Consider the following 13,362-nt stretch of genomic DNA (forward strand, 5'->3'; position numbering starts at 1 on the left):
GCTGCAAGAAGCAGTTTTATGCTGAAATGGATTCCACCGCAGAGTGGAAGAGGGTAGAGGTCATGTGGTAGGCCTTTACTGAAGTTACAGCAGTTTGCCTTGTGTAATATTACTAGGTTTCTTTTACAGTTAACATCTATGAGGGAGTGTTGCCTGGAAGTGTTACTTGTGGGTCTGACCAAGTAGAGTGTCTTTCTGGGGAATGTTTTGTAAGACTAACTTTAATTGTGTAACTGTAAACTTGTGTGCTTAAGTTTTTTTTTTACTCTTGGTAATAAAACTTTTACTTTTAATTCTTTAAATCCCAAAAATGTTACTGGGCTTCATACTTCTGAGAATGGTACATCGTCGTCTTGTTTCCGGAATACAAAAAAATGGTTATGGCCCATAGGCCAAGCTTCCTCTGGGATTTGGTTTGCGCTGCAATTAACACCAGCTGTGATCATAACACAACCTTTGATTCTAATTTATTCGACCCAGATCCATTCTTACACCATTGAAGTTGCTTTTCCCAAGATAATTATTCTTACTGTAGAATTTTCTTTGTCCTTTTCTATAGCCAACCTGAACCTTATGATACAATAAACACTGTACCATAACTATTCTCCGACTGCTATATAATCCACTTGGTCCACCTCATTTCCAAGAACCAGGTCCAAGGGTGCGCCTCTCTCACTGGACTAAAAACATACTGCTGTAGAAAATTTTCCTGAACACAGTCCCAGAATTCTTGCCCTCTCTGCCCTTTACACTATTACTATCCCAGCCTACATTCGGATAACTAAAGTCCCCCATTATAACTACTCTGCTCCTCTACATCCTACCCACTAGTTGGTGGCCTATAGACTATACCAGCAATGTAACTGCACTTTTTTTATTCCTTAGCTCTAGCCAAATAGATTCAGCCCTTGACCCCTTTGGGATATCTTCGCTCTCCAGCAATGCTCTCCTTAATCAATATTGCAACTCCCCCACCTTTTCTTCCTTTCCTATCTTTCCTGAACATCTTGTATCCAGGAATATTTAATACCCAGTCCTGCCCTTCTTTGAGCCAGGTCTCTGTTATAGCCACAACATCATATTTCTACATGTCAATCTGCACCTGTAACTCACCAAACTTATTTGTCAAACTCCGTGCTTTCATATGCATGCAATACCCCTGACTTATTACTTTCTCCTTTACTTTGACCCCACATAATAATTTACTATTCCCTACACTAATTGCTATCTATCTCTCCAGTATTCTGTGCACTTTGGTATTCCTCTCTCATATTACCTCCTGTTCCCATAACCTTGCCAAGTTAGTTTAAACACTCCCCAACAGCACTAACAAATTGCCCATAAAGAACTCATTCTCAGCTCTTTTTAGGCACAACCTGTCCAGCCTGTACAGGTCCCATCTCCACAGAGCCAGTCCCAATGTCCCAAGAATCTAAAGCCTTCCCTCCTGCACCATCTTTCCAGCCATGCATTCATCTATTTTAACCTCCTACTTCTGGGGTTCTACTTGCTTATTTTCTCCCTAGCTCCCTAAAATCTAGCTGCAGAACTATATCCCTTTTTCTGCCGATGTCATTCGTACCAATGTGGACAACTCCTGGTTGTTCACACTCTCCCCTCAGGGTGCTCTGGAGCTGTTCATCCTTGACCCTAGCATCAGGGAGGCAATACACCATCCTGGGTTCACATCTGCAGCTTCAAAAATGTCCTTCTATTCCCCTGACTATCAAATCACCTATCACTATTGCTCTTCCCTGTACCGCTGTATTGTTCCCCCTGTACAGCTGAGCAATCTGTGGTGCCATGGACTTTGCTCTGGCTGCAGTAGCCAGATGCACCATCACTCTCCTGAGTATTCAGAATACTAGTTAGAGAGTGGGATGACTCAGGGGACTTCTGCACTGCCTGTTTCTTTTTGACTGTCCGGTGGTCATCCATTCTCTCTCTCCCCAAGTACTCTTAAGCTGCAAGCTAACCACATCTATAAACCTGTGATCCACAAAGCTCTCAACCTCACATCGCGTCGCAGTGATTCCAGTGTTGTTCAAGTTCCGAAACCTGAAACTCAAGCTGCTACAATTGACAACACTTTCTGCACAAATGACATGGGAGGCAGGGCATAAAGCAATGCACAAAAGAGCAAGAGTTCACTGCACGAGTGGCAAGGAGTGAGAACACATCGGGACATAAAGCAGCTATTCCACCAGGATCTAGTCTGTGGGTTCAACACCTGTGTTCAGAAGGGAAAAATGAGGTGTGACATCACAGGGAAGCAGGTAGGTGACTGGCTGGTGGGTATTTCCTACTTATTTTATTTAAACCAGGGAATAAACTGGTGAGTATTTTTTTAAAAGTAAGGTTTATTACTAGTAAGGTGTATTAAGTATCAGTATTAGTAAGGTTTATTAGTATTGGTAAGGTTAGTTAATAGTAGTAAGATTTATTAGCAGTAACAAGGTTATTGATTAACAGATAAAGGAATGGCGGGATTGCTCCAACCTCTAGAGTGTACAGCCTGTGCTCACTCCATAAAAAGAATTTCATCCTGTCAGCGAAGTCTGCATTCTAATTCTGCAGTCATAAATTTGTCTTTGAATTTGATGTTTTATTAATCTACAACATTCAGCTTTCCCAAAAAGGCCTGTAAATGTGGTTTCTGTCCAATAAACTACAAAACTCTTTTGTTTTACCTTTAAGCACAGAAATGTTATTCCATTCTCAAAATGATTGAAGTACCCAAGACAATAATTTGGCAAGTTTTGTTCAGACAATCTTATCATTAAATTTCCAATGAGACAAACTCTTCAATAAGCAATAACCACAATCAGGATCAAGGCAAACTATTTCATGCATTACCCATTCTAATGGCAAATCATGCATACCTTTAAAGATTAGTTTCTGCAGTTGCTGAGGTACCCCAGTGACTTGAGCAATAACTGTTGCCATGTCCTGTAACGTAGGTTCACATCCTTCCTGTCCTGCAGAAATTTCAATCTTGTGTTTTGAACTGCCTAAGAATGAAATACCAATTCACATCAGTAAACATCATTATGTCCTGACCCTTATTCCACGACACTTTTTTGAAAAGGCACTCTGCACCAAAACACTGAACAGATGAACATAGCTCACATACAATAATTTGCACCAGTTTTAACTGCTGCACACAGCATACACAATGAGATCTAGGCCTTGTGATTCAGACCACTTCTTCTCCATATCTAAACATCCCCATATTCAATATCGTATGTGCGGTAAAAATGGACAATTTTATTCATGGAATCATACAATGGTTACCGCACAGGAGCCCATTCAACCCTTCAAGTCTGTGCCAGTTCTCAGCAAGAGCAACTCAGTCCCACTCCCCTGCCTTTTCCCCGGAACCCTACAATTTTTTCCCTCTTAGGGTAATTATTCAATTCCCTTTAGATATCTACGATTGAATCTGCCTCTACCACAATATAAGGCAGCGTTTTACAGACCCTAACATTTACTCAGTTTTCATTATCACCTACAGACCTTACAGTCGGTGAACAGATGTATCAGAGGTTACCCTGTCCCTCGATCGCTGCAAACACAGATCTATTGTATTGCACCGACCTGAATCGGATTGAGCCCAGCTCATTCTGCAGCGGTGAAAGGCTCAGTGTGCAAACTCGGGCGGGCGGGCGGGCGGGCAGACAGACACTGCCCGCCTGCAGCTGACTCAGTCACCACCACCCCCCCGCTGAAAGCCGCTGTTCCTCCCCATCTGATGGAGGCAGCAGAGCCCGGTTCCCCGGTCATTACCGTGCATCAGTGTGAGTCCCACCAAATCCCCAGCCATCGCTCCTCCACCCTCCCGGGGTTCACTCAACTTCCGCTCCGCAGCGGAAATGGCCGGCGGCGCGGACGTGAAAGAAAGCGGAGGTGGGCGCCATATTTGTGGAGCGGGACTTAGTTCCTCAGGAGGTGAATGTATGTGGAGTTTCTAAATAAAAACAGCTTAAACTGTTAGCTGAACTAGTGGCTCGAATAATTGCACTAAGCCCTTCGGACTGCAGTCTGTGAAGTTATCGGAATCCGATTGAGATTTTTGTTTTCAGGCTGATTGGTGGAAGCAAAGTGACCAGTCCCACTGCGAGCAGACTGGGTGAAGCGACCTCTTCCCCTTTACACAAAGCAGGGAGCAGCACTGACAGTGACTCCTCTTGTTCTCCGTGGAGAAAGATGTGATAGCTTAAAGAACCAAAGTTGGTTATCGAAAAATATAAATTAAAGCAATTCTTTATACGTTAAAACGTTTTCTTTATATTAACCGCCTCGTATACTGTAATGGGATACCGATGAAATGACCAGGAATGCCTTGACTGCGTTACAAGCTAAGGATGAAAAGAGTAAGGATGGAAACCGTGATGTGTAGTACTTTGTACACTTCATTAGTTTATTTAAACATACAATTTAGACCACTAAAAGATACGTAATATTCCCTGGTCAGTCGTTCAGGTTGAACGAAACCCTACAAAACAATTGTCCTAAGTGCAGCTCAAAAGCTACATTTTTTCCATCAACAAAAGCACATATTTTCAACACTGCCCACGTCTGCTGCTGAAACTCCTATTCATATTTTGCCACCTTCAGTCTCTTGTTCCAGTTTTTTTTTGCCAATCTCCACTTCATTAAAAGCAACTCGCCCAAAATTGAGCCTGTATTTTGTTCTGCACTAAAATCTACCCATCACTCCTGTTCTCACTGATTTACTTTGGTTCCATATCCCCTTAATGCTTTTAAAATTAAAATTCTATATCTACATCCATAAGTCCTTTTCCTGCCCTCACAACAATCTCAAGTTCTACATGCTCATTCCAAGTCCTTGTGCAAAGCTGTTGGAAAGAAACCCACATTTACACAGTAGTCCTAGTTACACAAACATCATTTATGATGTGATTATGTTTTAAAAGTCACTATAAAAATATTAACTTGTGATGTCACAAGGCAAAGACACTTTCCTCTCCCCAAAATAGTGACTGTTCCACTTTATTCTGTCCTATTCTGTGGAAGTTAAAGTGAAATAGTAGAAATACCAGGCAAGGTGTGCAGCAGATCAGGATCACTGTGAAGCAGACTGGGAGGAGTATTCAGCAGGTCAGGATCACTGTGAAGCAGGTTGGGATTACTGCGAAGCAGACTGGGTGCAGTGTGCAACAGGTCAGGATTGCTGTGAAGCACACTGGGAGGAGTGTGCAGCAGGTCGGGATCATTTTGAAGTCGACAAAAAAGTGAAGCAGACCTGGAGGAATGTGAAGCAGGTCAGGATCACTGTGAAACTGACTGGGAGGAGGGTGGAGCAGATCAGGATCACTGTGACCAGTATCGGCTGGGTGGGTTACACCTAAACAGAGCCGGAACTAATTTTATTGTGGGTGATTTGCTAATGCTATTGTGAAGGGTTTAAACTAAGTTGGCAGGGGTGTGGAAACCAGGACGTAATATCAGAGAGGAAAACCAAGGTGCAAAACATTGGGAGAGACAAATAGGACCACAGTAGGAAATAGTAAGGTAATAGGTAGGTTCAGCATAAGGGGGAAAGTAATAAAGTCTAAATTAGGGTTATGGCGCATGTATGTAAATGCACGTTGTGGTAAGTAAGAGTCATGAGTTGTAGGTGCAGATTGACACATAGACATGTAGAAATATGATATTATGGCAACAACAGAGACCTGGCTCAAAGAAGGACAGGAGTGGGTATTAAACTATTTCTGGATACAGGTGTTCAGGAAAGATAGGAAAGGACGGAAAGAGGGAAGGGTGGCAGTATTGATTAAAGACAACATTGCAGTGATGGAGAGAAGGATGTCCCAGAGAGATCAAAGACCGAATCTATTTGGCTAAAACTAAGGAACAAAAAAGGTGCAATTACATTGATTGATATAGTCTATAAGACAGCAACTAGAGAAAAAGTACCAGGATTAAGGACTGACAAGTCCCATGGACCTGATGACCTACATCTTTGGATATTAAAGGAAGTATCTGCAGAGAGTGTTTGCATTGGTTGTAATCTTCCAGAATTCCCTAGGCTCTGGAAAGGTCCCAGCAAATTTAAAAACCGCAGATGTAACACCACTATTCAAGAAAGGAGAAATTCAGAAAGTAGGAAACTATAGGGCAGTTAGTCTAACATCTATCATTGGGAAAATGCTAGAATCCGCTCTGCCAGGAAGAATAGTAAATCAGACTATTATTTAAATGGAGAGAGACTGCAGCATGCTATGGTACAGAGGAATTTGGATGTCCTTGTACATAAATCGCAATAAGTTCGCATGCAGGTACAACAAGTAATTAGGAAGGCAAAAGGGGGATGGAGTATAAAAGTAGGGAACTCTTGCTACAGCTGTACAGGGCATTGAGACCGCACCTGGAGTGGTGTGTGCCGTTTCGGTCTCCTTATGGAGGGAAATACTTGCATTGGAAGCAGTATACTAGGCTGATTTCTGGGATGAAGGGGATGTCTCATGTTGAAAGGTTGAGCAGGTTAGGGCTATACTCATTGGAGTGTAGAAGAATGAGAGCTGATCTTATTGAAACATATAAGATTCTGAGGGGACTTGGCAGGGTAAATGCTGAGAAGATGTTTTCTCTCGTGGGGGAGTTTAGAACCAGGGGACGCAGTTTAAAAATAAGGGGTCTCCCATTTAAGACAGATCAGGAGGAATTTCTTCTCTAAGAGGGTTGTTAGTCTTTGGAATTCTCTTCCCTAGTGAGCAGTGGGGGCTGAGTCATTGAATATATTCAAGGCTGAGTTAGACAGATTTTTGATCAGTGAGAGTATTAAGGGTCATGGGGACAGACAAGAAAGTGGATTTAAGGCCACAATCAGATCAGCCATGATCTGATCAAATTGGCAGAGTACGTTTGATGGGCCAAATGGCTACTCCTGCTCCAATCACTTATGATCTTCATAGGTTGATGGAATGGGTGGACAAGTGGCAGGTGAAATTTAATGCAAAGAAGTGCAAAGTGATTCATTTTGGTAGGAAGAACCCAGAGACTCAATAGAAAATAAAGGGTCTATTCTATAGGGTGTGCAGGAGCAGAGGAACCTGAGTGTACGTGTGCATAAAACATTGAAGGTGACAGGACAGGTTGAGAGAGTGGTTAAAAAACATCCAGCATCCAGGGCTTTATCAACAGGGGCCTAGAGTACAAAAGCAAGGAAGTTATGATAAACCTGAATAAAAGACTGCTTTAGCCTCAACTGGAATATTGTGTCCAGTTCTGGTCACCACACTTTAGGAAGGATGAGAAGACATTAGAGGGGGTGCAGAAGGTTCACAAGAATGTTCCCAGAGATGAGGAACTTAAATTACATAGAAAGATTGGAAAAGTAGGGACTTCTTTCTGGAGAAGAGAAAGTTGAAAGGAGATTTAATAGATAAAATCATGAGGGGTCTGCACAGAGTAGATAAGAATAAACTGTTTCCATTTTTGGAAGGATAGAGGAGGGGGGCACAGATTTAAGGTAATTGGCAAAAGAAGCAATCCTGACATGAGAAAAAACATTTTCATGTGACCAGTGGTTAGGATCTGGAATGCACTGCCTGAGGGCGGTGGAGGCATGTTCAATCCAGGTTTTCATTATCTGAAAAGGAAGAATGTGCAGGGCTACAGGGAGAAGGTCGATGAGTGGCATTAGACAGGATGGGCCGAAACCTCCTTCTATGCTGTAACCAATCCGTGAAGAAGACCGAAGAATTTCCTCAGAGTTTTGTTGCCGCAACTTCGCCGAAAGTGCGGCATGAAAGGAGTTTCTAGCAAAGTTGCGACGGCGGAGCAGGAGAAGCTGAGGAAACTCCTGGCGATAAAGGGTGTGGAAAAGTGAAGATATTTCCTGTTCAGTGCGGCAGCTGCAAGTGACACGGAACAATCCTGTTCCTGTAGCAACACAGACTCCAAACACTCGCTGGAAGTTTTAGACTTTTTAAGTAACGAAGAGATATGCGCTGAAATATCGGACAGGTTATACATATACATATATGTTCAATAACCAATATTTTCAAATTATCAGATGCTGTGTAGGCATGAAACGTAACAGATTGTGATGATCAGGGGAAGGAAAGTCAGCCCTTAGCTGTAACTGCCTCCAGAAAGGAGAGGAAACGTGACTGAACATTCAGCTACTCCGGGTCTCATCTGCCGCTGGCACAGCCCCAGTCCCAGCCCCCACTCTCGGCAAAAGCCAAACAGTAGCCGTGGTTTTTACTGTTTGTTTTAGAGGCAACCATTGATTTAAAATGTGCAGATGGGGCTGCACCGAAGTGAACACGGTAAATTCCTTTCTGTGTGTTCTTAGACCGGGCAACACAGGAGGAGAAATAAAAGAGAGTTTTCGTTTCTGTGGTGGGTTGAAATCTGCGTAAGGAAGGTATACACTTATTCAGGTTAACTGCAGTCAGTATGGAAAAGGAGTAGTGTTTTTGCACGCAATAGAATAGGAGTAATTAGCCCACATGCCACAGGAGAAGGCACTAAATCTGTGCACTATTGCCGGGGAGAGTGTAATAAGACGCAAAAGGTGAAAATAGATTATTTTTCCTGGAGGGAAGTTGAATGCAAAAGCAAAAAAAAGTGGCAGCGAAACTATAATGCTTTTCATTCATTTATGATGTGGACGTCGCTGGCTAGGCCTGCATTTATTGCCCATCCCTAATTGCCCTTGTTCAGAGGGCATTTAAAAGTCAACCACAGCTAGGCTGCAGATGGAGAACTGTATGCATTTTGGGCATTTCACTGCAGAAAGAATGTTGGATATAAGGAGTACTACCCAACACATGTACAAGGGAGATAACGGAGATGAGAGTATATCTTTATGATGCAAGGCATGGAAACATACACTGGAGCAGAGATTATTAGTGGAGATCTATTAGAAGTGTTTTTCAATGTTAGGGTATAATAGGGTATACATTTAAGCAGTATGTCCAATGATCAGTGAATTGGTAATAAGGAGATATAAATCTAAGCCTAAAAGCTAATAGAATATGGAATGCGTGGTGATTGAAGATAACAATGATCACATTTAAGATGGAATTCAATAGCAATTGAGGAAATTAAAAGTAGAGAGAAAAAGCAGGAAAATTGGATTGGGGTAGCTAGCTCTACTGACATGAGATACCATGAGTAAAATATGATGAACTAAATGGCCTCTACTGACATGGAAATTTCAATGATTTTGTAATGAGAGCGGTTAGTAATTATACAATATAGGAGAGAGGGTAATGGTTTTGTAAACTATGAAACGGGTGAGGGTGAAGGTTTTGTACAATATGAACTGAGAAAGGGTGATGGTCCTATACAATATGGACTGAGAAAAGGTGATGGTCTTGTACGTTACAAACTGAGAGATGGTAATAGTCATTATGGACTGAGAGAGGATGATGGTTCCATAAACTATGGAATTAGGGAGGATCACTGTCCTATACACTATAGAATGAGAGAGGTTAATAGTAGTGGACACTATGGAATCCTCCTCATTTAGCCTAAGAGGGCATTGGCAAAATCCTGCAGTAGTTTGCCATTGCCTTCTGCAACATGGCTGACCAGGAAACTCTCCCATTCTTACCACCTGCTATCAGGCACATTGGAGGGATTTACAGGTTGATAATCAACCTTTTTGGTCATGATATGATCACACCTTCCATGGCCATCAAGTCCTGAACTGGGCTTCTGGCTCAGAGGTGGTGATGCACTGCACCACAGGATCTCCCTATACTTTGGTATAAGAGATATGTATAGTCCTCTACACTATGGACTGAGAGAGGGTAACAGCCTTGGGCACAATGGATTGAGAGATGGCAAGGACCCTGAACACTACTATCAAATTAAGAGGCAAATTAGTCTATGCACTATATGGAGAAAGGGTGGTTGGTGTGTAATGGGAGACAGATAATCTTTCAGATTTTGAATATAATTAAGAATCAAATACATGATGGAAGAGAAAGCAGTTAATAATCATATCTTGTGGATCAAGAAAGCAGTAAGATTGTTGCAAAAATATGGAATGCTGAGACTGGTAATAATGCATAAATGTTAATCAGTCTGTTCTGGGCTGAAAATGAGACTTTATTTGACATCAGTAGAACTGAGTATTTTATATAGTGTCACATGTTCATTCCTCTTTTCATTCAGGTCTATATGTGTAAATGGTGTGGGACACGTTACTGTAAGGAATGTGGCAGGGGAGATTTCAGCGGCACCATGTCATCACCAGATAAATGTAGAGTATGCTTCCAGGTGAGAAAGACTCAAAATACAACCAGCAATTCCAGCACATCAACAAGCAAATATTCACTTTCCCAACCAGGTCCTAATTTAGAGTAATAATATAGTTTAATATGACAGCAGGTAATAAATAAGTTGGAGGCAGAGTGTTTGCAGTGTTTTGTTTACTATTACTAGGTAAGGTCTTCATGAGTGGGTTTCTCATTGCTGGAGCTCACCTTCCACTGCATGTAGCAAGACTGATTGGTTCTCAGTCAGCATTTAGTGCAATGCTATGGTCAATAGGGAAAAAGGACTGAATTATCCACAAATTCTCCTTCCTGCTGAGCAATCACAAAGTTACAATAGAAAGTTAGATACCTGACTTGTATAAAAGCAGCAAATTAAACAGGAATAGCATAATTTGGTTTATGTTTGTTGCTATAAATAACTCATTTCCCATAATTTAACAGACATAATTTAAATTAATGTTATTTTCTTTGCTAAAATATCGGTTTAGGAAGTGCATTCTAGAGAATATTTCTAGTGTTTTCTCTTTCTGAAAGGCGGGGGGGGGGTGGGGGGGGGGTGGCATTTATATATTTAAGAAAAGAATGAGTGATTTTCTTACTGTAACATAAAGCACTTATTGATATGTCCGTATTGGATTGGGTTCATTTACCAGTTCATTTCAAAAAGAGAACCCCCACCAAACTTGACAACTGAAATAATACCATTAGCTGAGGTTAGAAAACACAGGCACAACCAGCTGAACTGTAATTCATATCCTAACTGAAACAAACATTTGGAGCACTTGCCAGTGCCATGATTTCAGAAAGTGTATAAATTTTTTTAAAAACCCTTTGCATATACCAGGATACCTGCATAAATTTGTTTTACACGTAAGGGGGTAAAGGAATAATAGATTGGGAGGATAAACACCAATATAAATTGTTTGGCTGAATGACCTGTTTCTGTATCATAACTCTTATGTGCAACAACAACAGCTTGTATAGTAAAATGTCCCAAGGCACTTCACAGGCGTGTTATCAAACACAATTTGACACTGGGCCACATTAGGGCAGAGGATCCAAAGCTTGGTCAAAGAAGTACAGAGATAGAGAGGTCTATGGAGGAAATTTCACAGCTTAGGGCCTTGGCAGCTGAGGTTTGGCTGCCTGTGGTGGAGTTATTAAAATTGGGATGCACAAGATGCCAAAATTGAAGGAGTGCAGGTGTTTCAGGGGATAGTAGAGCTGGTGAAGATTGCAGAGATAGGGAGGAGTGAAGCCATGAAGTTATTTGAAAACTAGGATGAGAAGTTTTTTAACTGATCTCCAATGTAGGTCAGTGGGGGCAGGGGCAATGGACAAAAAGGACTTGGTGTAAGCTGGGACATGGAAAACAGAGTTTTCGATCACCTCAAGTTTATGGAGGGTAGAGTGTGGGAGAATGGCCAGGAGTACATAGAAATGGTCAAGTTTAGAGCTAACAAAGCCATGAATGAGGGTTTTGAGCAGCAGGTAAGCTGAGGCAGGGACAGAGTCGGGCAATGTTATGGAGATGGAAATCAGTCTTCACAATATTGTGCTGGAGGAAACTTCTGCTCATCCAGTATTGGATGTTGGACAAGCGGTCTGATAATTTATAGACAGCAGAGGGGTTGTGAGAGGTGGGGGACAGGTAGAGCTGGGTGTCATCAGCACATGTGGAAACTAATGCTGTGTTTTCAAAGGGGCAGCATATATATGAGAAATAGCAGGGGGCCAAGTAAAGATCCTTGGGGAACACCAAAATAATGGTGTAGGTGTGGGAAGAGAAAGAATTGCAGTTGATTCTCTGGGAGCGACTGGTTAAGGTAGAATGAAATCAGATCAACAATGTAACCACTGCCCTTGGTTCAGTGGTAAAACTTTCACAGTGCTGAATCAGAAGGTGGTGGGCTCAAGTCCCACTCTAAAGACTTGAAAATGTCATCCAGACTCATACATCAGTGTATTAATGAAGAGGTGCTGCATTGTCAGAAGTGCCACATTTCAGATAAGACATTAAGCTGTGGCTCCAGCTGCCTTGTGGTTTTAAGTGATCACATGGCACAATTTTGAAGAAGTGCAGGGAAATACTCCCAGTGTCCTGACCAATGTTTGTACCTCAACGAAAATCACTGCATCAGATTATTTGATTATTATCTAACTTCTATTTGCTAGACTTTGCTGTGCACAAATTGGATGCTACGTTCCCTGCATTACAACAGCGACTCCAGCCTAGAAGGATTTACTTAGCTGTAAAGCAATTTGGGATGTCCTGATGTTGTTAAGGGTGCTGTGGAAATCTAACTTCTATCTTTCTTTCTCTTAAAGAAGCCAGAACACCTGTAAAATGGCCTTAAACTGTTTCAGTTGCAGTTAGGTCACTTGGAAGCACCGACAATCACCATGCTTTTTGAGTGCCAGCTTTCTTGTTCTATTGAAAATGTATTCTAGTTCCAATGGATCAGTTTTAGCAGCAGGAGAACAAAACTCAAATCACAGAGTTTTTGGAAGTGGCTCAATATTTTCAAATTGATTTGTTGTTGTTTAAATGTGCTCAGAAAATTGGACAGCATATCTCATTGCATGAAGCAAGTGTGAAATTTGTGCAGTTTTGTGCTGCAACAACCATTTACTTTAAAATTTATCTTCACATGAAAGTGTGTAATGTTTCAATCTGTCACCATGTTTTGGTATGTTACCAGGTCTTGATAAGGTTTTGCTTATTTTATGAGAGATTGAGCTGTTCTAAGGTCTTCACCCATGGGTTACCAATCTGCGGCCTCAGTTGCTTAAACTGCAGCCTCCAGCGTTGCCACCATGTTTCGATCTGTCACCACGTGTTACCAGGTCCTGATGAGGTTTTACTTATTCTATGCAAGAATTGAGATATTCGGTACTTTTTTTTTCTTGAAATTATTTATTAAGAGCTATTTACAAAGACCTCATGATGAGTACATGGTCTTTAGGACACAGACTGTTATGCATCTTGCTCTCTTGCAGCCTCTTGGTCATCTAACTCGATGTCATGCTTACATCACCATCGATCTGATGATCATTAACGTAACCATTAACCCTTTAATCTACATGCATCTATTCCTAT

The 13,362-nt window shown here is 41.6% G+C and overlaps 1 protein-coding gene across 2 annotated transcripts in view; it reads right to left on the minus strand.

Annotated features, from left to right (window-relative positions):
- bag1 (BCL2 associated athanogene 1) overlaps nt 1-3,854 on the minus strand; it is a 28,895-nt gene extending 25,041 nt beyond the window's left edge. For both annotated transcript variants that reach the window (XM_041184429.1, XM_041184427.1), the window contains exons 1-2: nt 3,787-3,854; nt 2,883-3,011 (exon numbers count right to left, since the gene is read on the minus strand). In XM_041184429.1, the coding sequence (XP_041040363.1) occupies nt 2,883-3,011; nt 3,787-3,823 (166 nt within the window). In that variant the 5' untranslated portion in view covers nt 3,824-3,854. The remainder of the gene's footprint in view (nt 1-2,882; nt 3,012-3,786) is intronic.
- Between the last annotated feature and the right edge of the window lie 9,508 nt (nt 3,855-13,362).

Source organism: Carcharodon carcharias, chromosome 3, assembly GCF_017639515.1.
Source record: "Carcharodon carcharias isolate sCarCar2 chromosome 3, sCarCar2.pri, whole genome shotgun sequence".
Classification (NCBI taxonomy): domain Eukaryota; kingdom Metazoa; phylum Chordata; class Chondrichthyes; order Lamniformes; family Lamnidae; genus Carcharodon; species Carcharodon carcharias.